The sequence below is a fragment of the Ostrinia nubilalis genome, chromosome 24 (genome assembly GCF_963855985.1).
Source record: "Ostrinia nubilalis chromosome 24, ilOstNubi1.1, whole genome shotgun sequence".
NCBI lineage: Eukaryota > Metazoa > Arthropoda > Insecta > Lepidoptera > Crambidae > Ostrinia > Ostrinia nubilalis.
In genome coordinates, this window is record NC_087111.1 from 10,134,378 (window position 1) to 10,158,300 (window position 23,923).

Here is a 23,923-nt window from a genome sequence, read left to right on the forward strand (position 1 = left end):
TTTTCGTTTAATTTTGTTTATAGATAAGTACTAAAATTTTTATCTTCGCTATCAAATAATAGTAAAACACTACTAAATACCAGAATATGTTTCATTCGATTTCATGATACCCCACCCGCGGTTCTGACGCACACGAAAGCAAACCATACTTACATTTTGTATTTTTAATTGATTCCCAGACCACAATACTAAAATTAAAAAAAATACACTGCACAGATATTTTTCCCGCGTTTTTCACGAGAAGCGACTAAGCCCGCCAACTCGGGCCGCGAGACTGCCGTGCGCCAATAGAGAGCAGGATGGCAGATCAACTCTCATAGGAGTAACAGAGATGATGCGTGCTGGTATTGAGCGTCAAGATGGGATAGGGGTGGAAAATGTGGTCCCCTTTTTGCGGAACAGGATTTAAGTTTTTTTTAAATTTGCCATGGCAAAAAAACAGGTTGGGGCAAGTTTATTATTATTATTCGCTCCGAATTTCAAACAGTTCTTTTATTATTAAACATTCAAGCGTATTTACGATTTACGATTTCGGTGCTTATCACAGAGTTCAAGCGAACAGATTTTGATGCGAGCGATATCGTAATTCCACAGCTTTGCACGAAGCGCAATCATTTCAATGCGCTGCATTTGATGATAACAGTGCGGCTGTGGTTCGGCGGCATTTTATCACACAAAAATTGATCTGAAAAAACTCGTCTAAAAAATCAGGCAGCAGCGCTCGCTGCACTGGAATATTAAAAAAAACGCGCGCGAAAACTTTTGAAAGTAGGTACGGGACTATTCCCACCACCTCTCGTTCCCACCGCGCTGCATCTCCTGTGTAGCCAGCTTGACCGCTAATAAAAACCCAACTAGTGAAGGTCAAGTTTGTCCCGGGGCCCGGGGGAAAGTTAACTGTTTCGACGAAATTAATCAGAAGAACATAGGAGGAGTTCGAAGTTAAGGTTCGACTTCCCTCCATTGCAAACTCGAAAGTAGGTAGGTTGTAATATTATGAACATCTGTTGTTTAGTAGACTCAGTACTGTGTGTACTTTCTCCTCCTTATTTTATTCCATTAATTCCTTTTGGGATAATCGCTTCTTATATCTCTTGAAATTCATAGAGCTTTCCCAAAACCCGCATTTTAATTTATTTTATTTTAGTAGGTATGTGGAGTGTTCCCAGTTAAATGGGACAAGGGGAATAATCTTTAACAACCATGATCCTAAAACATACCTTGCAAAAACTTTAATTCTCTTTTATTTTTCTTTACTTTTCATAAGCTGTATAGTAGTGGTTTCCCAAATCAATAAAAAAATCTCTTGGTATCAACTGACTGTCATTATCACAATCTGTCAAATTTGTAGGTTATCTTGTTGTTGTTAAAGTAATTTGGACTATTTACTGAATAATATGGGTGATACTGGAAGGATTTTGGTGCTATACGGAAGCCAAACATTCACCGCTCAGGAAGTAGCTGAAAGAATATGGCGGAGTACAAAAGTTTTAGGTTTTCGAGGTCCTGTAAAGGCAATGGATGATTATCCTATTTCCAAGTTGATTCATGAGGAGTTTGCGATATTTGTGTGTGCTACGGCTGGTCAGGGGGATCAGCCGGATAATATGAAGAAGTTCTGGAAGTTTCTGCTCAGAAGAAACTTGCCTTCAAACTCTTTGGTGAAGTTAAAGTTTGGGGTTCTAGGGTTAGGGGATTCTTCGTATGCGAAGTTCAATTTTGTTGGGAAACGGCTGCACAAGCGTCTCTTGCAGCTTGGAGCTACGCCGCTACTAGATATTGGTAAGAATGTATTTATACACCTCATAAACTTAGCTAAGTTTATTAGTGTCAGCAGGCCTAAACTCACATTTGTCATTAATTTCAAATTTCAGGCCTCTGTGATTACCAACATGACTTGGGCCACGATGGGGTAATTATACCATGGATAAAGAACTACTTCTCTCATCTTCAAACATACTTTCCAAACATCAAAACAGTCAGTTTAACCACAAACTTTATACCACGATGGAAAGTCTCACTATTGAAAAATGCTCAAAATGAGTCCATAGAGGATATAAGTAATGATATTTACTTCTCCAAAGGCTGTAAAGATGAGTTCCTTGACAGCAGACTGTTAGAAATAGAAAAAAATGAGAGGACCACTCATACATCTCATTTCCAGGTAAGTTTCATGGAAGTTATACCTTCTAATAGCCCATATTATGTGGGTATGATGGGACCCAATTTGAAGAAAGCTCTGAAAAAAGGTTTTGTATTATAAAATCATACTTTTTACAGGATGTAAGGTTAATAACCCTAAAAATAACTGATAGCACAAAACTAGAGTACAAGCCAGGAGATGTATTCAACATCAGACCAAGAAATAGCAAGGAAGACATAGATGACCTCTTTGGGATATTTGAAACTCACAATATTGATATAAAGCCTCACTATAGATTAATGGTAGAAGAATTTCATGACGGTAAGTTGCAAAGCTTAATAGCATCGTACAAATTTTTAAATTAAAAATTACAGAAACTTTTAAATTAAAAATTGAGCAAAACTCAATAAAAAAACCTTTTTTTATCATCTCAGAAACATGCGTGGAACGTAACGCAAATGTCAAAACGCACGTGTGTCATTGGTTGTCAATGTCACTTTGACGTTTATTATCATGTGGATTGCGGCGTGTTTATCGTGTTTTTAGCGTGTGAATTAAGTTTTTTTAACTAAAATAGACAAAACAAAATGCTTCGGCGGCAGGCGCGTTTGCGCCGTGAGTATTTATACAGAAAATCCGTGGAAGACAAGCAAAAGAGTATACAAGCGAAAAAGGACCAAATCAAAAAGAGTTTAGAAGAGAACATCCCAATCCATGGTGATTTGAGGAAGGAGGCACTTGCTCTGCAGAAAAGAATCGATTATGAAGACAAAGGTAAGCATCTACATACTTTATACACACTACAGTTGCTAAAAACTTGGAGTTAGACTCACCTTGATTATCCGAAAAAAAAATCATTTGGACGGCACACTAAGCTGTTAATCATGTTAGAAGCAGCAAGCCTATCGCGACTTTACTGTTTACAATCCATCCATATGAAGATAAGCTATCTTTTTTATGTATAATCAATGTTTTTAACCTCTGCCATTTATTACCCTTAAAAAAAGTTGGAACTCAAATATAACCTTATTCTATTTAAAAAAAATAGCAGGCGATGAATGATTCTGTTGTGGCTACTCACTAATTCATCCTAGGGTTAGTTTTTATTGAATCTTCCCAAAAATATTTTTGAAATTAGACAGAAATGGTATTTTTTCTTTTTTTTTTTTTTTTTTTTTTGGACTATCCCGCGGATTTGTATTTTTTCTTCTATGTATTTTTTCTTCTATGTTAAGTCAGCTATTGTCACTTCCATTGAAATTTTAAAAGCTAATGTAATTTTTTTTCATTGGCAACTTTGATTTAATTCTGACTTATTCTATTTCTTTATCAATATTCTTTTAGGTCCAGAAAGAGCAGCAGTGATCGGTGGATTTAGCGGTGGAGCGAACACTCTCAACTCACAGGACGACGAGTACAGGTTTGCCGGTGTGGAGGACCCTAAGATAATGATCACAACGTCCAGAGAACCCAGCGCCAGACTGAAGATGTTCGTCAAAGAATTGAGGTGTGTGTATTTAAAAATAATAATATTTATGTATTTTGATCAAGTCTCCCCAACCTTTCTGGCCAACATGAAGAAGTGTTGGCCAAATAGTTTATTTGCTTTTTAAAATTTTTATGCAGAATAAGGCAGGTATTTCACCGCAGGGCGGTCCATGCCTGACCAGAAAATGAATATTCACTGTTACCTCTGATTAATGAAAGAGGGTTGTGCTTCTGCAGTAGACTAAATGACCGCATAACAGGGTTCGAGGATATATATCAAGGGATATATATCAAGATATATATCGGATATATATCCGATATATATCAAGCCGGTTTTAATGATATATATCAACTTTTAAAATTTGTTACTGTTTTTGCACTTTTTGACATAAGATTATTATTTTTTTTGTAAATTTTGCCGGATTTAAAAGAAATTTTATGTTTTTGCTTTATTTGTCTGATTTTAAGTTTTAAAAACATTAAAAACATGTTAATGCAACACTTATGCAATAGTATTCATGAATAATACAATAAAATAATAGTATGGCTTTCATACAAAATTGATATATATCAAAGTATATCTGATATATATCATAAATATCCGATATTTTGATATTTATAATAAATATCGGATATTTTCGAACCCTGCCGCATAATGATGATGATGAGTCTTCTTGGTTGTATTTTTCTAGATGGTGTAGAAAAACAAAATAATACAGGGTGTTAGGTAAATGGGTATATGAGCCGACACTAGCCCATGTTAACATGGGCATATAAATGGTATGGTGAAGTCAGAAATTCGATATCATCATTTTATTTTTTTGAATTTTCATACAAAATAAATTTTATAAAAGCAGATTTGTATGAAAATTAAAATAATTAAAATGAAGATATCAATTTTCTGACTTCACGATACCATTTATATGCCCATGTTAACATGGGCTAGTGTCGGCTCATATACCCATTTACCTAACACCCTGTATAAGTAACAACAGAATAACAATAATATTTATCCCATTACAGGTTAATATTCCCAAACAGTCAACGGATGAACCGTGGTGGTTACGAGATGTCTCAGCTCATCCACGCATGCAGAGCCAATGAGGTCACGGACTTCATTGTGGTCCATGAGCATAGGGGTGTGCCTGACAGCCTGGTAAGGAAATTTTTATCATTGGCAACTGTATTTAACCCTAAGATGCTTATAGTTGTTTGTCAATTCCAATTAATTGAGAAGCAAAATCACACCTATTTCTCTTGTGGAATAGAGTAAATTACAAGATACATCTGCAGATTCAATTAATTCCCATGTGCTATGTTTCTAATTATTGCATTTTTACTTGAATATTTTTCAACATTTTCTTCTTTGAATTTGTTTATGACAATGAACTTGCAACTGTCCACATTGCATGCCGTGGCAGCCTTTAATTAAGACAGCACTTAGTTTTAAGCACTATTAGTTATAGTAATTTCATGTATGCGTGTTTGTCTTGTTGGTTGTCCTAATAAATAAAATAAAATAAAATAAACTTTGTTTTTCGCCCATAAGACGGTTTATGGGTTAAAAGTGTTCATATACAGGATTGGCTACCACAGCCAGGCTGCCTAGTCTGCGGGGTCACTTATACTGCAAAATATCTTGCTTAAAATCAAAATCAAATTCTCTGTAACATTGAAAAAATGAAAATGTTTTATACATTATACATAGTCTTAAAGTTAAATACTTGTTGTTGTTGGTTTCAGGTAATATGCCACTTACCGTACGGTCCGACTGCGTCTTTCACTCTCTCGGGAGTGGTGATGCGACACGACATTCCAGATATTGGGCCCATGAGTGAACAGTATCCGCACCTCATATTCCACAACTTCAAGTCTGAACTGGGTAAGCTGCTGTAATACATTGTATGATAATAATATGAAAGTGAATTTATCTATCTGGGCCCCGATTGCGCTAAATATTTTCAACTACAACGCAACTAGACGATGAACGAAAATCACAAATTCGTATCGCGGTGTCGCTTTGACAGCTAGTTCAAAACGCAACTACCTACTTGGTGTAAAAGCTAAAAGAAAGCTACTTTTTCTCAAACGCAAGTGAAACGCCTTCACGAACACGCTGTTTTAGTGAAAAAATAAGGTTTTAGGACTTTTAATGGAAAGTGATTAAATCCGTTGTTTTCTTTGTTTACGCGTGAATTTTACCGCGATACCGAATTACCTCAGCTGGAATGAAAAACGGAGCGCAACTGGAGAAGAAGCGCCAATGTATTGGAGACGTTAAAAATTAGCAATCGGGGCACTGGTAAAGGTCGCGTGAAGTACTCAGGTACTTCATGCAGATGCGTTTAGCGCAAGACCGAACGTTGTGGAAATTCTTGGGGGTGGCCTTTCTCCAGTATTAGCCTTAGGCTGAAATTATGAAACCCAACAACTTTATATTTAGTGGCGACCACACGCATGGACGTAATCCGGTGGACGCTTTCGATGTACCCACGGCCTAATGAACGAAGAACCAGTTGTTGTGGAAATCCTCATTGAAGGCCTTTGCCCAGTATTGGTTGTCTTTCTTTTTCATTAGGCTACTTAAAAACAACAAAAGTCAAAGGAGATGTCAGTTTTCCGTCGAATATTTGGCCATCTTGCCGTATCGTAAGCATTTTTTTTATGTTTACAGGTCTGCGGACAATGAGCATACTGAAATACCTGTTCCCTGTTCCAAAGGAGGATTCCAAGAGAGTCATCACATTTGCAAACCACGATGACTATGTCTGCTTCAGGCAACACACATACAGAAAGGTCAGTCTACCTGATTGTTTTTTTTTAATCAGAGACATGACAGGAAATAACTAAGAATAGGCGCACACCGTTGATTTTTAGTTGGCCGATAGTTGTGCCCGATTTTAAATTGTATGAACAATCGGCCAAAGCGAATCGGCGTAGTGTGCGCACTCCCATACATGCCCATACTGATCAACTGCCCGACTAAACTATCGGCCGACGAAAAATCAACGGTGTGCGCCTATTCTTACTGTTTGAAAGTGTGACGTCACAAGTCTCCAGTTATGGGCATACTTATCGTGCCCATTATAGGTCCAGATGACGCGTTTTTACCTTTTACTCATGCGTTTCAAATCGCACGATCGTGAGATAAAGCCTGGTCCGTGAGCACGTAGAATCCCGTCCAATGACCCCAAGCTACCCATCCTTATCGCTCGCGCGTAATTATATTGCTGTCGCGACTGTGCGACGGGCGCCCGCAGTGAGTGTGCGAGCGCGACAGCAACATAATTACGTGCGAACGACAAGGATGGACAGCTTGGGGTCATTGGACGGGATTCTACGTGCTCACGGACCAGGCTTTACTAGGTTCATACATTCTATCCACATGCAGTCGCGCAGATCCGCGCTTGAAGACCCAAACATTAAAATAAATAACCCTTAATAAGCGTTAATTACTGAAAACTTAATACTAAAAAAAAAACCCTTCACTTTCTTTCATCCACAGGCTGGCAAAGAAATCGAGCTAACCGAGATAGGTCCCCGCTTCCAAATGAAGCTCTACGAGATAAAGCTGGGCACGCTGGAGGCGCTTCCGGCCGCAGACACGGAATGGGCGCTCCGCCCCTACATGAATACAGCGGCTAAGCGACGCTTCCTCAGTGACGAAGATGGATGGCAGCAGGACGAGGAGTTATAGAAATAAAGATTTATTATTAATTTGTTGTTTTATTTTTCACTTTAGATTGATCCTCTTTCAAGATTAGTGAAGTTAGTCTTCATTTGCTCATGAGCTTTATAGGAGACTCGTAGGAATAGCATAGATTATAATATGATTATTTTAGACTAAGTTGAAGCATTTGATACTCTTGTACCTGCATACATATTTGTTTCCACATTTAAATGCGTTAGTAAAATTACTTTAACTTTTAATATAGTTTTTGGATTTAATACTTATTAGATATAAATGAAGATTAGGTACTTAAGTTATTATTTAATTTTTGTACTTACACCTCAAGGTAGTATTTTCGAACCTGTCTGATAAATTATTTGTGATTTTAGCGATTTAGTTCGATCAAGACACAATCGTCTATATACAGGGTGGAAACGTTAAGTGATCTCACTCTATTATTTCTAAACTATACAAGATATTGAAAAACTGGTTACTGATCCTGAAAGTGCTTCATGAGCTCTTTCAAACGGTACCAATAATAGGTTACAGAATAAACTGGATCTATCTGAAAATTCAATGTTTCCAGCTTCCATACTAAATGTATGCCAGACACACAATATTAGAAGTGTATTTTGTTTTATTTAATAATAAACACTTAAAATGAACTCGTATTGTATTGTATTCCTATTTAAAATTATTCATGGAAAACATTGGTTTTAGGTTTTACTTGCTATAATATTGACTTGTCAATTGAGATGAGTGTCATGACTGTGGTAGTACTAAATGTATGGAAGAAGGAAACATTGGATTTTTGGATAGATCCAGTTTATTTGGTAACCTATTATTGATACCATTGGATAGAGCTTGTGAAGCACTTTTAGAATCAGTAATCAGTTTTACGATATCATGTGTAGTTTTTAAAATATTGTGACTTTACTAAATGTATGGAAGCTGGAAACATTGAATTTTCGGATAGATCCAGTTTATTCTGTAACATATTATTGATACCGTTTGATAGAGCTCATGAAGCACTTTCAGGATCAGTAAATAGCTTTACGATATCTTGTATAGTTTAGAAATAATCGAGTGAGATCACTTATCGTTTCCACCCTGTATAACTTCTTTTATTTTATAGACATGTCGGTACCAGAATTTCTACAAACTCCACTGACCATGTACGAAATAGCTGAACAGTATTGGGACCTCAAAGCGTACCCCACGCAATACGTCTTCTCTCTTCTGGCGTTGATCTCTGAAGATAAGTTGGAAAGAGAAAAATGCTTAGAACTTAGCTCCCCTGAAGGTCAGGAGGATTGGTTGAATTATTGCAGAAGACCGAGGCGGACGATACTCGAGGTAAGTTAGCAATTTTTGTAATGTAGAGGATGATACGATGCGTAAAGTACGATAGAGCGTTTCCCTGCGTAATCGAAACAGAAATGATGAGATCGTAGGAGAAATGAAGTAATCAACATAGCTCGCAGAATTGCTAAACCCAAGTGCAGTAGGTGGCGTATCACCTCGTAGATCTGATGGCTGTTCGGGCAGTTATAAAGTGGCGATCACGTACCAGAATACGTAGACTAGGCATACTTCCCACTCGGCGCACGGTGGTCCCGATTTAATAAAACATGGACATTGATGCTAGAAGCACGAAATTTTTTTTGATGGTTACTGCTATGATAACTAATAAGGCAAAAAAATATTACAATCCTACGACGTCTATTTCGTAGTAAAAAAAAATATGTACATATTTTTTGTATGGAAGAAATTACGTTTCTGTCAATTTTTCGAAATTCTTTAACGATGTCAAGATGCCGATCACACATGTTATAAAACAAGTGATTCTGAGTATTTCATGCGAAGATACTTGTCACTTATCTCTGCGTACTTTTGAGTTATCGAGGGTTAAAAAATCGATTTTTTTATATTAAATATTTCCACGAAAACTGCCAAAATTACAATATGGTGTATAAGGGACACCTTTGATGACACATAACAACGACTCGCACTCGCGCGCGCTCGTATGCATCAGCTTTTAATAAAATAAAATAAAAAATTAAGGGAAATACTTAATACAACGTTGTATGTATAGGTCCGCTGGCCGTCAAAAAGTAGCTTATACGAGAGGTTGCCCAATTTACAATATGTCCATCATTGATAACTCACACAAATATCATCTCTCTCTGAAGGATAACAAGTTTTTTTTGTTTCCAGAAGCTTTTGATAGGATGGAAGCTCATAAATACTCTCTGAAGTGAGAATGAATCTCAAATTGCGATATTGCCATTTTGACAAATCACAAGATGTAACTAGCGCTAACGTTTATCTTCAGGTAGACACAGTTTTTACATTTCGGCCAGACCATTTCAGACTAAAATGACGAACGTATTGGCATTGAATTGTCTTCCGAAGATTTGAGTAATTATCAAATTATTAAGTCGTTATTTTAGCAGAGCCCAAAAGAAATTTCTGTACCAGAATTCGCATTGGCTAGACTCTGAAATTGTCTGGCCGAATTGTAAAAATATAGATTTAAACAATGTTTTTTACCGAGTTAACACAACGCATAGACAACGTTAATACTGAGGAAGACGCTCCAGTTGATGAGACTGCGGAAGTAGATGTGCAACCTTCGACTTTTAGTATAAATAAAAAATCTTTTGAAGATTTATGCAAAATTCTTCTTCTGCAGAAGAAGAGGCGCTCTCTAACACTTTTAGATCATTCTGAGGAGGAATTAGTTTACGCTTTATGTGCTTAACTGAAAGAGTTTAATAAAACGAAATTAGCGACTACCTATAATTAAAGAACTGTTCCAAAACGAAGAACAGTGTGAAATAGTAGACAATCTTTTAACTTAAAACTGTGTCTACCTGAAGATAAACGTTAGCGCAATTTGAGATTCATTCTCGCTTCAGAGAGTATTTATGGGCTTCCATCCTATCAAAAGCTTCTGGAAACAAAAAAAACTTGTTATCCTTCAGAGAGAGACGATATTTGTGTGAGTTATCAATGATGGACATATTGTAAATTGGGCAACCTCTCGTATAAGCTACTTTTTGACGGCCAGCGGACCTATACATACAACGTTGTATTAAGTAGGGTTACAGGGGGCACAGTGACACACGGGGTACAGTAAAACAAGTTTAATATTTCTACCTCTTTTTATCAATTAATTTTTACTGGCCACACTGCTTTATTAAGCGTTCGCACTGCCGTCTTAGTGCAGTCGTCTTTTCTCAATTTGAAATCTGCCTGTTGAATTCTTGCAAAAAAACTGATTTTTGAAAGTAATTCGTATCTTTTTTCACGAAATGGTTTTCGATTTTATTAGTACACTGTTTACCAAAGGTATGTATGGCTATTTTTTTAATAATTCTTGCATATTTCTTGTAATATTGACATCAGACGAAGGCCGGTGTTTATAACCTAAAGAATGTTATATGTTTTTGTGTTATTGCAGGGGGTCATGGGGTACAGTGAAACGGGGCACAGTAAAACATGTTTCAGTGTAAGATAAGTTTTTGTTTTTAGAAAACACCACAATGGTTCGTTACCTGGTAAAGAAAAACGGATATAGGGCTTCCTAATGAAGCAGATATGAACTTAAGAGAAGCAGAAAATCTGAAAAATGATAATTTTAGCACATTGTATAGGTATTTCAAGAAAAAAAAGGAAAAACGAGAAGAAGAGGGACAGGTCGTGCGATATACGCCCAACTACAAAGTGCGAAGAGGGTTTACGGACTGTGCCCCAATCTGTTTCATAGTACCCCTACCCTAGTTTTATTGTACCCCAGATCTGGGGCACTGTACAACAAAAAATTGATCTCGAAAAAGTGCCAATAATTTAAGATTACTTATAGAAACATGTAGTTTGATGTTGTTGATTATTAAAGGGATAGCTAATGTAAATTTTCTTGAAAAGAGTTTATTAAAATAATAAGATATTTTGTTTCTATGAACAAAAAACGTTTTTTTGTTTCATTGTGCCCCACCCTACCCTATTTCCCTTAATTTTTTTTTTTATTTTAGTAAAAGTTGATGCATACAAGCGCGCGCGAGTGCGAGTCGTTGTTATGTGTGATCAAAGGTGTCCCTTATACACCATATTGTAATTCTGGCAATTTTTCGTGGAAATATTGAATATAAAAAAATCGATTTTTCATCCCTCGATAACTCAAAAGTACGCAGAGATAAGTGACAAGTATCTTCGCATGAAATACTCAGAATCACTTGTTTTATAACATGTGTGATCGGCATCTTGACATCGTTAAAGAATTTCGAAAAATTGACAGAAACGTAATTTCTTCCATACAAAAAATATGTACATATTTTTTTTTACTACGAAATAGACGTCGTAGGATTGTAATATTTTTTTGCCTTATTAGTTATCATAGCAGTAACCATCAAAAAAATTTTCGTGTCTCTAGCATCAATGTCCATGTTTTATTAAATCGGGACCACTGTGCGGCGGACCGATGATCTGGTGATGTTTGCGGAAAGCGCCTGGATGTAGGCAGCGCAAAATCGTTTTGGAAATCCTGGAGGAGGCTTTTTCCAGCAGTGGATATTTTTTTGTTGAAAAGATTAGGCAAAGGCTATGGAATATGAAGAAGGATGTATGGAATTTTTATTTGTAATTTTACAGGTACTCCACGACTTCCACAAATCGGCATCCAAATTGACAATCGAATATCTATTCGAGCTCTTCTCCACAATAAAACCCCGTTCGTTCTCAATCGCCAGCAGTTGCTTGCCCAGTGCAAGCCAAAAGCTAGACTTGTTGATGGCAGTAGTGAATTATCATACTAAACTGAAGAAAGCGCGATTGGGTTTATGTTCCAACTGGCTAGCAAGTCTGAAGGCTGGGGATAGAGTGTACGGCTGGATCAAAGATGGGAGCCTGAAGTTTCCTGAACCGGTAAGTTGCCTAAGATACTGTTTACGTACGGTTTTTCAATAAAGCATTAAGTTTTGGAATCGGTGAAGGCGTTTGGTACAATATTTATTGACCAACACAGAATAAACTTGTATGGAAATGTGCATAAAACGATGAAATTATTGACGCTTAAAAACGTAGTAGTGACGTCTTAGATATGGATGAAAGAAAAGTTAAAATTTCATACTTAGTTACTGATTACAATAGGAATACTACAAGGTCGTATTGTTGAACCTGTGCATATTATATTTTGAGGAAACGAATTTTTATTCTGATTATTGCTGATAGTTTAAGCGACTTTTTATAATTCCAGACAACCCCACACATTTTAATAGGTCCAGGAACAGGACTAGCTCCATTCAGAAGTCTAATTCAAGAGTACGAATTCAACGGAACCCTGGACAAAGAAAACATTCACCTCTTCTTTGGATGTCGGTATAAAGAGAAAGATTTCCACTGCAGAGAAGAATGGGAGAGACTTGTGGATGAAGGGAAGCTGACGTTGTATGGCGCATTTTCGAGAGACCAAGATAATAAAATGTAAGTTAACTTATTTCTTAGTCGAACCGACGAAAAGACAATACTTTTTATAGGGCGCCTTAGAGGCGGTAATGGCGCTGCTAATGACTTACTTTTGACTTATGGTCCTATGTCCCCTAGATGGGGCAGAGGGCGTCCACAACAGTCCTCCATCTCGTTCGGTCTTGAGCTTCTCGCTTGATCTCGCTCCAGGTCTTGCCGATCTTCTTCGCCTCGTCCGCTAATGCGCTTCTAAAAATTGTATGAGACTGTACGAAACTAGTGTCGCAGCAAGCGCGCTACTGCCGCGCTTTCTGACGCCTCTTTGAAAGCGCCCATTTATAGAAATATTTAGAGGATTTTTTGGCGCAGAAAATTAATTAGGCAATTAGAGATAATGACTACTTTAACTGCACGCGTTTAATTGATGTGAATTTAGTCGACATAAATGGGAGCACCGACTCCTCTCATACAAAGTCGCAGGCTCAACTAGTATTAAATTAAATATCTAAATATCTCAGAATAATTTGATATCCCCCCGTTTTCAGATACGTGCAACACAAAATAGCAGAACATGGCGATAAGCTCTGGCCCCTCATCAGTGAAAGAAACGCACACATCTACATATCTGGCAACGCTAAGAACATGCCGGACAATGTTAAAGACGCTTTTGTGGATATATTCAAACAAAACGGGAATTTACCTGAAGATAAGGCCAAGGAAATACTTGGAGATATTGAAAAGAATGGACGGTTGCAAGTGGAAGCTTGGTGATTAAAAAAAAAGCCTTCTAGCAGGATTGTTAGCAAAATCATTTACATACTTCGATATTATCGACAGTATTTTTTATTATTGTAATTCAATATTACAACCCGATCGAGTTAACTGCGTACCTCCCTGTTATGTTTTTTTTTATCCACAACGAGGAAGCTCTTGGCCTGTATCTCACCTGATGGTAAGTGATGATCAGGCCGAAGGTGGAAGCGAGCTTCACCCGGAATCCTCAACCACAGAGGAACTGGCTAACTTACCTCTAACTGCCGGAATGCAACAATGCTGTTAACATTGTTGTTATGGCGACAGACTTAGGTAAGATGGTGGTAGCTAGCCAGGCGGACTTAGAACAAGCCCTACCACCAACCAAACCGAACAGAAAAATCTGCCCCCACTGGGAATCGAACCCGCGACTTCTGCGTCTGAAGCAGGTGGTCTTACCACTAGACCACAAGCGGTTATGTGACTCCCTTGCACACCTCTCCGCGTTCGCCCCGTCTGTACCAGAGCGTCGATGTGACGTCACGGCTGCCAGGTTGACTCGGGTTGTAATTATGGTTTGTAATTTAATTAACTACCTCATCCTTCAAATTGAGAACAGTTTACTTATACTTGTAACACTTATTTTATCATTTTTGTCAGTTCCAGAAACCGTACCTTCTGTATTTTATTGCTATTAAGTTTTATAATTACGTTTGTATATTATGCATTATATTCCAAGAATTATTAAACAGTGTTTTTGTGATTCTTTTCTAAGCTTACTTTTTTTTTCACATTTAAAAAAATTCAGGGATGACTTGAAAAAGTAGCAGGCAGTTTTTCAACATTACAAATCTAACGGTCAGGACGGACTACAGTGAGATCCGAACCCACAACCAAGCGGGAATGTCTAACAAGAAGGTCAGCCTAGGCTAGGTACTTCAAATTATAACTTAAACCTCTTTAATGAAAAATTATAAAAACCAAATCGATTAAAAATTCAGAATGTCAAATTGAATACTTCAAAGTAGCTTTCACAAAAGCGAATATTTCTGAATTGTAAAAATTTTACTTGATAAAAACGATGCTTGGGAAAAAATGCGCGAATGTTTTTCAAAATGTATTGAAGCCCGCCATCTTGCCGAAGCGCAACTTCGCGCAAGTGGGATTGGTGGTCTCCACGCCTCCCAGAGTACCGTGCTCTCTTGGGGTAAGTGTGGTTGACATCACCTATGTTCTTCTCTCAGAATACGGTTCTGTATTCTGAGGTTGCCGCGTAGAAATGTTATCGAACACTCCTTCTGGTTTGTTCTGTATTCTGAGGTTCTTCTGATTGAATTCGTTGCGAGTTTAGTTAGCTATCCCCGGGACTAAACCTTCAATGGTTGGGTTTTATTGAAGGCCAAGATCCTGGTTTAACAGGAGTTGCAGTAGTGGTGGTGGTGGGATTAGTCCCGTAACCTGCCCGTAACTGTGAAATGTAGATTTTTGTTAAGAATATGAATTCTTTTATTTCCAGGAAAAATGTCTTCACGCTGGTTTTATGCTGTTTGTATGGCTATCTCCTATGGCCTATTTTACTACCCAGCTGAAAGTGTGGCGTAGGGAATATATTGGAAAATAAATGTTTAATTCATGAAATGTGATTTAATTTGTTATGGGTAGTGGGTAGGTACCTATAATTACAAGAAAAGACACTGTTGGGGCGAAGAATCGCCTAAGGATTTTTAAATTAAACACGACAGCGCAGGATATCGCCGCGCTCGGTCGCTTTTTATTGCCAATTACTATTTTTAAATCGCTACAATAGAGATCATTTATTACTGAAGAGGTTTTGTAATTAATTTTATGGACCATTTTTAACAAATATTCAATTGTGAATTTGCAATTGAATAGTCTAAATCAATTGAACCATTCCGTTGCGTACATCCCTATCTGTCACGTTTGTGTCAGCGTCACTCACTGTCCTGTCACTGTCATTAGTGTCATTCGTTTGGTTAGTTTTGGCTTCGAAGCGTGTGTTTATTGTTTTATTTAGTGCAAAAAACAATATTAACATGAAAGAACCAAAGCAAACACCGATAGAGGACTTAGCGGAGTTACGTAGCTACTTCGCATCACACAATGGCATCCGTGAATACATTGCTCACAGTTCTAAAGTGCATTCCGTAGGTTGGTCGTGTGATGGCCGGCGTCTCGCTTCAGGATCTTACGACAAAAATGTGGCGATATTTACCTTAGAAAGGAGTAGGCTGGTGAGTTAACTGTGTTCTTTCCAAGTGTCAAATACTTGGCTTTCTTTAGTTATGTTTGTTGCTGCCAAACGCTAAACAAAATTTCGTTTATCAACAAGGTTAATGTCGAAGTTTATCTTGATATCATGCTTGCAGATGTTAATTTCATACTTGCAGATGCTTCACACATTAATTTTAGTTTATTCTTGTTTGTAAACACTGTTTGATTGCATAGTAATTGATATCTTAGCACACAACCTAATTTTTGGTTCATAACCAAGTTTGTATTTGGTAGTTTCCCCTTTATATTATTCGTATTGAGTAAACAATTAGTTAAAAACCCTTTCACTATGGTAGACAATAAATATGGCTTAATTTCCCACAGTCACAAGATTACCTATTCCGAGGACACACAGGCTCGGTGGACCAACTGTGCTGGCATGCCTCACACGCTGACCTTCTCAGCACGGCCAGTGGAGACAAGTCAGTCAGGATATGGGATACAAGGTCAGTCAAGAGAGTGAACAGCAATAGTTAAAATGATTTTGTTCCACAATTTTAACGATTTAGGGAACCTATCGTGTACCGTATATTTAAAACGTAAACTTTAACTCCTAAATTATAATGCTATTACATAATTATTCATCATTAATTGTCAAATGATAATCATAAAAAATAGCCTTTTAATCTGAACTACAATTATTAATAATCTTGTAATTATGTGTGCCTCTTGTATGATATAGGCCTCTTCCATCATTTTCTATTGGTCAATGTCAAATGATAAAGCAATTTATAACTTCCAAGGCTTGAAAATTTAATATTTCTGTTATTTGCAGATCGCATAAATGTGCAGCAATTATAGCTACGAAAGGAGAGAACATAAACATAGCGTGGTCACCCAATGGCAGCACCATAGCTGTAGGCAATAAGGAGGACCTAGTCTCATTTATAGACACAAGGACTTACAAAGTGGTAAGTTTGACACACAATGTACAATTTAGTTTTATTCTGGATTAGACAGTATAAGGGAAGTCAAGTTGCTAACTAGGGATGTTGCGAATATTCGCATCCGCATCCGCATATGCGGAACATTCGCATTGATTTTGACATTCGCATCCGCATCCGCATCCGCATAAATCGACGAGGATCTGATGCGGATGCGGATTTGTAGCAGGTCGCGACAAGAAAGAAAGGGGCAGTCCCGGCGAGTGGCGCGCGTCAACCGAATGTGTTGATTGACCAATAGGAAAGCAATGATTTTTGTTTTTGGACCTCAGTGAATCGGTGACGGTGGCGCGTCTTGCTATTGTTTTGTTGTAATTACTAGTGAGTAGTTGTGACAAGTGACAAGAACTGAAGCGTACGTTTGATTTTATTGTGGTTTTTGTTAAGAACTGAACTAACTGTATTGTTTAACGTAATACGTAATACCTTCATTCGTATTACGAACCTTAAGTAAAGTTTTATTTACTATTTGGATAAGTGAACTATGCCAACACCTACGCAAAGTGAAATTTGGACGTATTTCAAACCTGTGGACAACGACCGGGAGAAATCGCAATGTAAAATATGTAACAAAACATATTCGCGAAAGGGCCGAACAACATCGTTATTAATAAATCATTTGAAATCAATGCACGCTAAGGAGTTTGCTTTGTTTGAAAAAGCAAATAACGAAAAGCTACAGAAAATAAAAAATGATGCCGGTAAGTTATATTTTATGCAATATTTTTTTTGTTAAGTCGGGCGTTTATTATTGTCTGACATCGCTGATTTATCCTTATGATATTATAGTAGTTTTGGGTAATTATATAGGTAGCTATTTAAAAACTTGTAATTTCTTTAATAAGGGCCGTTCCTACGAGTTGCGTAAAACTGAATTTTGAATCCAAAATCTTAGATTTGTCATATGAACTAAAATTTAGCTAAAAGTGTAGTTTAAGACAGTTTTTCAAGTTTAATTATTAGGTTATATAATAATTACTAAAAGTAATTCATTCTCTACTTTATTATTAAATAAAAAATGATAAATAAGGCTGTGTTTCTTTCTCTACTAAGCCAACACTTAAGTTTTTTGTACAGATCCGCATCCGCATCCGCATCCGCGGATGTGAGCCTCTTAAAATCCGCATCCGCATCCGCATCCGCGGATGTGGAAAAAAGTGGATCCGCAACATCCCTATTGCTAACATAAGACTGATTTTTATATGAATGAACTATACTAAAGAAAGACCTAAAGAAACAGTTTACTATTTGGTGAATTTTCAATCCAATTACATAAAGCTTTCCATTATGTGTGTACTTTATCTTTTTTCTAGTTATTTACTCTACCTCATATTCTGTGGAAGGTGAATAGCTAAAATAAGTACATAATGTTTGTTATTAAAATTGTAAATATTTTTTCAGGTAGTTGAAGAACAATTCAATTTTGAGGTGAATGAGATCTCATGGAACCTGTCTTCGGACCTTTTCTACCTCACAAATGGACTGGGCTGTGTGCATATAATGACGTAAGTAGAAATAACAAGCTGCATTTGGAATGTGTATAAATAACTGCCCTGTAGCCTACAAACTAAGAAATAATTTTAATATTGTTTAAAACTAAATCTGGCTTAAAGTGCATTAATGCAAACCTATATTATCTTCTTAAAGTTGTAATGGATATCTTTAATTCTTTATGATACAAACAAATGCATATTTATTTATTTTTATGTAAATAACTTAAACTGAATTGCATAGCAGCTAACAAAGTGGTACTTTAAGTAGTTTGCCAGGACAGCAACATAACATTTTTTTTGAATATACTGGACATAAATAAGTGCTTAATAGGGTAGACCAGCGGTTCCCGAATGGTGGTCCGCGGAACCCTGGGGTTCCGTGGAAAGGCCGCAAGGGTTCCGTAAAAAATATCCCACATTTCGTGACCGACGTTGTTCGCTCGCACCGACTTGTTTACGCACAAGGAAGGGGCAGGGCGTGCGGGCGGAGTAGTACGGGGGTTCCGCTAGGAAAAGTATAATCAATTAGGGTTCCTTGGCAAAAAAAAATTGGGAAACCTTGGGGTAGACTAAGGGAGAAGTCACACGGTGCGGTGCGCAAACATTTTGCTGCATCACTGTACACGGTGGTATGCGGCGACGCAACGGCACCGTCTCGCTCAATCACGTGCGATGTGCCTGCGGTGCGGCGCCGGAACGCACCGTCTGGAATATCATTGATTTTTATATGCAGGATACCGCAGCGCCACCGCTCCGGCGCCGCGCCGCGACCGCACCGCACTGTGTGGCTTCTCCCTAAGGAGAGTTGTGATTTTTTGAAACTTAATAACTACTAGCGAGCTCGTAACAGTGCGCGTTTTTTAGTTCAAGTCTCAAGTTAACAAATACGCGCTGTTGAGAGTTCGTCGTTTCAGCCGGATGACGTCCACTGCTGGACAAAGGCCTCCCCCAAGGATTTCCACAAAGACCGGTCCTGCGCCGCTTGAGAGTTCACTAATAAATAATAGGTTGCCAAAAATCGAGAACGTCACAACTCTCCTCAGTTAGGCTAAGAACTCATGGCGCGATTTTCACCCGCGCTCGCGGCGGTTGCGGGCCCGCAGCTTCTGTAGAATGCAGATACTATGTAAAAACTAATGCACAACTCACGACGCGGTTTGCGCCCGCAGCGGGCGCGGTTGTATGCGGGTCCCGCGGCACCGGTAGGCAACTAGTAAAATCGCGCGGGCCGCGGTAACCGCAGCCTCGGCGGTTTTCGCCCGCGCGCTCTGCGATCGATCGGCGGGCGACCATTTTGTACCACTGACTTGATTAGCGCGGGTGAAAATCGCGCCGTGAGTTCTTAGCATAACCGCTCCCGTGAGTTTTGAAATAAAACCGCAATCCTACAACCGCCGCGGGCGCGGGTGAAAATCGCGCCGTGAGTTCTTAGCTTAATTGTTTTCTTTTCCATTTTTCACTCTCACTGTCATTATTTCCTCGCAGCTACCCCTTGCTGGAACTCCAGACAGTACTAAAGGCGCACCCGGGCACGTGTATCTGCGTGGAGCACGACCCCACGGGCCGCTACTTCGCCACGGGCTCCGCCGACGCGCTCGTGTCGCTGTGGGACGTGCACGAGCTGGCCTGCCTGCGGGTCTTCTCCAGGTAAGGGCTCCCTAAGGGAGCACGCGCCCGGACGACTCGGTCGAGTCTTCCTTACGGTCTTCTCCAGGTATTAATGCAGAAGACGTGGGACTTTTGTTCACAAAGGGGCCTTGTTGCACCACGGTTACGAGGAGAAAAACATTGATGTAGGGGAATGGGGGACCCCTCGAAGCCGGAGAGACTCGCTTGAGAGCGAGAATCTTACTTGTGATGGAGCTACGGACTAATGTCCAAGCTAGGACAAATCGCGGCTCCGTTTCATTGCGTTCCGGTGGACACTGTCGCGATTTAGTAAGCAGGCATGGAGAGTCGTATATAACCTAATGGCCGTCCTCATTCCCTAGTGGGTATATGCAAAGCATTTCATATTGCTTCTCCAGGTATTGTTATATGGCAGTGTTTAGCAAAATCACAGATACACAGGATTTGCAGCAGTGGGAACAAGAGGTGGGAAAAAAATACACAGCTACCCCTCGCAATGAAAAAGTGTCTGCTGTACAAGATTTAAGGCAGGGGTTCCTCAGGGATCTGTCCTTGGCCCCGTTCTCTATACTATCTACACTGCTCACACAAGGGGCACCAACGGCTACACTAGCTGAAGCTGCAGGCGGTGCTGAAGGCGCATACGGGTACATGCTATACAAGCTATAATGACGGGGGTTCCACAGGGATCTATCTCTGGCCCCGTCCTATATGTTTACTATCTACACTGCTCACACAAGGGGCACCAACGGCTACACTAGCTGAACTCCAGACAGTACTGAAGGCGCACCCGGGCACGTGCATCTGCGTGGAGCACGACCCCACGGGCCGCTACTTCGCCACGGGCTCCGCCGACGCGCTCGTGTCGCTGTGGGACGTGCACGAGCTGGCCTGCCTGCGGGTCTTCTCCAGGTAAGGGCTCCCTAAGGAGAGACTGCGACTGTAGTGTGAGGTGCACCCGGACAACTTGATTAAGTCTGCCTGAGGACCTTCTCTAAGTATCTATTTAAGTAATAAAACCTACACAGACATGGGACTTTTAGACGCTACCCGTTTCAAACTTGCACAGACGTGGGACTTTTGTCCTCAAAGGAACAATTTTTTTCTTCTCCAGGTATACAGGGTGTTAGGTAAATGGGTATATGAGCCGATACTAGCCCATGTTAACATGGGCATATAAATGGTATGGTGAAGTCAGAAAATTGATATTTCTGACTTCACCATACCATTTATATGCCCATGTTAACATGGGCTAGTGTCGGCTCATATACCCATTTACCTAACACCCTGTATACTAAACTGCTTCAAACCTGCGCTGTAACCCAAAGTCCCATGGACTTTTGGTTACAGAGGACACTAGTTTTTGGGGTACTTTTAGTCTACTGTGTGCGTTATTGATGGACAAAAAAGTTCCTCATGAGTAGTTACTTGTCTACACAAGCTTTCATAGAACCCCAAGACTACAGACCTGTCAAAATAGTCTCGCTGTGGGATGTTAACGAGCCGAACCAAGACCATAAGGAGAAAAACCTCTTATAAACAGTTGGTGTATGGGAAAGGGGGACCCCTCTAAGCTGGAGAGGTTCGCTGGAGAGCAAGACTTTAACTTGAGGCAGCTGCGGACGAATGTCCAAGTTAGAATAATAACTCTCAGCTACGTTTGATTTCCAAAACAGCTTAAATTTTATTCACTTAATAGCATGCCATATTTTTAGTCTGACGGAAAAAAACGTTCGATATAATTTATTTATGTTAGCTAACTAAACATATAATATTCACTTGATTCCAGATTAGAATGGCCAGTCCGGACGCTTTCGTTCAGTTTCGACGGGCGGCTGCTGGCGTCTGCTAGCGAAGACCACATCATCGATATTGGAGACACTGAGACTGGTAAGAACTCATCGTATTAAGTTAATATTGAAATCGTCAGAGGTCCCTTTATTTTAAAAACTAGTTTGCCTCCCACGGCTTCGCCCGCGTAGAATTTTGTCTGTCACAGAAAAACTTTATCGCGCGCGTCTGTTTCAAAAAAAACTATTTTATGTCTTTCCCGGGACTCAAACTATCTCTATGCCAAATTTTATCAAAATCGGTTCACTGGCGTGAAAGCAGGACAGACAGACAGAGTTACTATCGCATTTATAATATTAGTATAGATTTTCTCTTCAAAAAGAGAGTATGTGGATGTTCGTAAGAGGCGTTCCTTCTTTTCAGCTAAATGACGTCTATTGTTGGACAAAGGCCTTACCTAAGGATTTCCATAACGCATACATAATCGCATCCAGGCTCATCCCGCGACCTTCATCAGATCGTGTGATCGACGAAGACGCGCCCCACCATTCTTCCGCTAATGTTTGAGTGTTATCGACACGCTAAATGATCCATGAGTGCACACGCACACTACAATAATGACGCTCGAATTGCTCGGATCAAACTCCCTGCACTCCGTGCGACTGAGACCAAAAATTGGTGCGGTGCGTCTTCGTGGATGGCACGATCTATAGTGGGGTCCCTGTTCAGTGCCTACACTACGTCAGTTCAGTGCCTAATACAGTGTGAGTCACGATAAAGTGCACATATGAATTAAGGTAAAACTAGACCTATTTTTATCGACAAAAAATAGGTGAAATTTTTTTTGAGATTTTTTAATAAAATCTATAGATTTTTTTTTCTTCCAATTACTTATTGTAAAGAAAACGTAATAACTTTTAAACTAAGCGGTATATCCTAATAAAATAAAAACAGTAATAATGCTAAATAACAGGCAATACTAAAAAAATACATAAAATACACAAACAATGCCAACAAATAATAAAAAATTATACGTTTTGAAAAAAACTGCTTATAAATTCGTGTTATTTTGGTTATTTGATAAATTTCTCCAAAAAATGCCCCTATAACAGGTGGTTTTTATTACTTTGTATTATTCTCTATCGTATTATCTTTGTAAAACCAAAAATCGCATGTCTATCCAAGGACTATCTATATCTGATCTGACATAGGATAGTTTTTATCCAGGTTTTTGAAACAGGGGCGCGCACGATAACGTTTTTCTGTGACAGACAAAATTCCACGCGGGCGAAGCCGCGGGTGGAAAGCTAAAGCCCGGTCCGTGAGCACGTAGAATTTTGTCCAATGACCCCTAGCTATCCATCCTTATCGCTCGCGCGTAATTATATTGCTGTCGCGACTGTGCGACTGGCACCCGCAGTGAGTGTGCGAGCGCGATAGCAACATAATTACGCGCGAGCGATAAGGATGGGTAGCTTGGGGTCATTGGACAAAATTCTACGTCCTCACGGACCAGACTCTAGTTAATCGATATTTGTAATTTCTAGGCGAGAAAGTGGCCGAGATTCCGGTCTCAGCTTCTACGTTTACAGTAGCGTGGCACCCGTCGCGCTACCTCGCGGCTTTCGCCTGCGAGGACAAGGAGCCGCCGGAGCGCAAGCGCGACGCCGGCAGCCTGAAGCTTTGGGGGCTGCCCAAGGCCGGCTAGGCGATTATCGATTAATAATCGCATGATAATCGATTATTATAAATCCGACTATATCGATTATTAATCAATAGTGAATCGATTAGTAGTAATTGATGATGTAAATGGACTAAAAAACCAATGAATCGATCTAACCAATATGCCTAAGATGTGCGCCGCGATCTTTTATCGTGCAGTTTTATCGATTTTGCGCGATAAGCCCATACGTTAGTCGTCTAAAATAATAGATAAGATTTTAGAAAGGGACGCATCGATAAATAATCGAGGTAACCTAGTGCCAGTGTTGTGAAGTGTTTACAGACTACTGAACTATTTTAAGTGACAATAAAGTGTATTTTCTTTAATTCGGCCGTTTTATTGATGAAATTAAAGAGGATTAATCCGGAAATTCTAGCAAATTATAGGAAGAAGATTAGTCCAGAAATCAAACGCTAAAGATTATAGGAATATACCTACAACCCGGTCGAGTTAACTGCGCACCTGTGACGTCACATCGACGGTCTGGTACGGACGGGGCGAACGCGAGGTGTGCGGAAAAGTGGGAGGGAG

At 39.2% G+C, this 23,923-nt stretch overlaps 3 protein-coding genes and 1 long non-coding RNA gene across 4 annotated transcripts; all 4 read left to right on the forward strand.

Moving 5' to 3' along the window:
- The first annotated feature begins 1,344 nt into the window (after nt 1–1,344).
- Nucleotides 1,345–14,257, forward strand: LOC135083769 (NADPH-dependent diflavin oxidoreductase 1). Its single transcript, XM_063978511.1, has 7 exons — nt 1,345–1,782; nt 1,875–2,164; nt 2,281–2,464; nt 8,437–8,657; nt 11,955–12,227; nt 12,559–12,785; nt 13,313–14,257. The coding sequence occupies exons 1-7, from the start codon at nt 1,398–1,400 to the stop codon at nt 13,536–13,538; spliced, it is 1,806 nt and encodes a 601-aa protein (XP_063834581.1). The 5' UTR covers nt 1,345–1,397; the 3' UTR covers nt 13,539–14,257.
- LOC135083779 (U3 small nucleolar ribonucleoprotein protein IMP4) lies at nt 2,635–7,348 on the forward strand. The gene is made up of 6 exons (XM_063978529.1): nt 2,635–2,917; nt 3,488–3,650; nt 4,655–4,787; nt 5,375–5,513; nt 6,306–6,427; nt 7,137–7,348. The coding sequence occupies exons 1-6, from the start codon at nt 2,731–2,733 to the stop codon at nt 7,326–7,328; spliced, it is 936 nt and encodes a 311-aa protein (XP_063834599.1). The 5' UTR covers nt 2,635–2,730; the 3' UTR covers nt 7,329–7,348.
- Nucleotides 14,258–14,301: 44 nt separating the features above from the next.
- On the forward strand, nt 14,302–15,158 carry LOC135083904 (uncharacterized). The gene is made up of 2 exons (XR_010259731.1): nt 14,302–14,727; nt 15,037–15,158. It is a non-coding gene; the product is annotated as an uncharacterized LOC135083904 (long non-coding RNA).
- Nucleotides 15,159–15,502: 344 nt separating this feature from the next.
- LOC135083786 (THO complex subunit 3) lies at nt 15,503–23,392 on the forward strand. The gene is made up of 7 exons (XM_063978536.1): nt 15,503–15,772; nt 16,137–16,258; nt 16,588–16,723; nt 18,158–18,261; nt 19,735–19,896; nt 21,668–21,768; nt 23,217–23,392. The coding sequence occupies exons 1-7, from the start codon at nt 15,575–15,577 to the stop codon at nt 23,375–23,377; spliced, it is 984 nt and encodes a 327-aa protein (XP_063834606.1). The 5' UTR covers nt 15,503–15,574; the 3' UTR covers nt 23,378–23,392.
- Nucleotides 23,393–23,923: the final 531 nt, after the last annotated feature.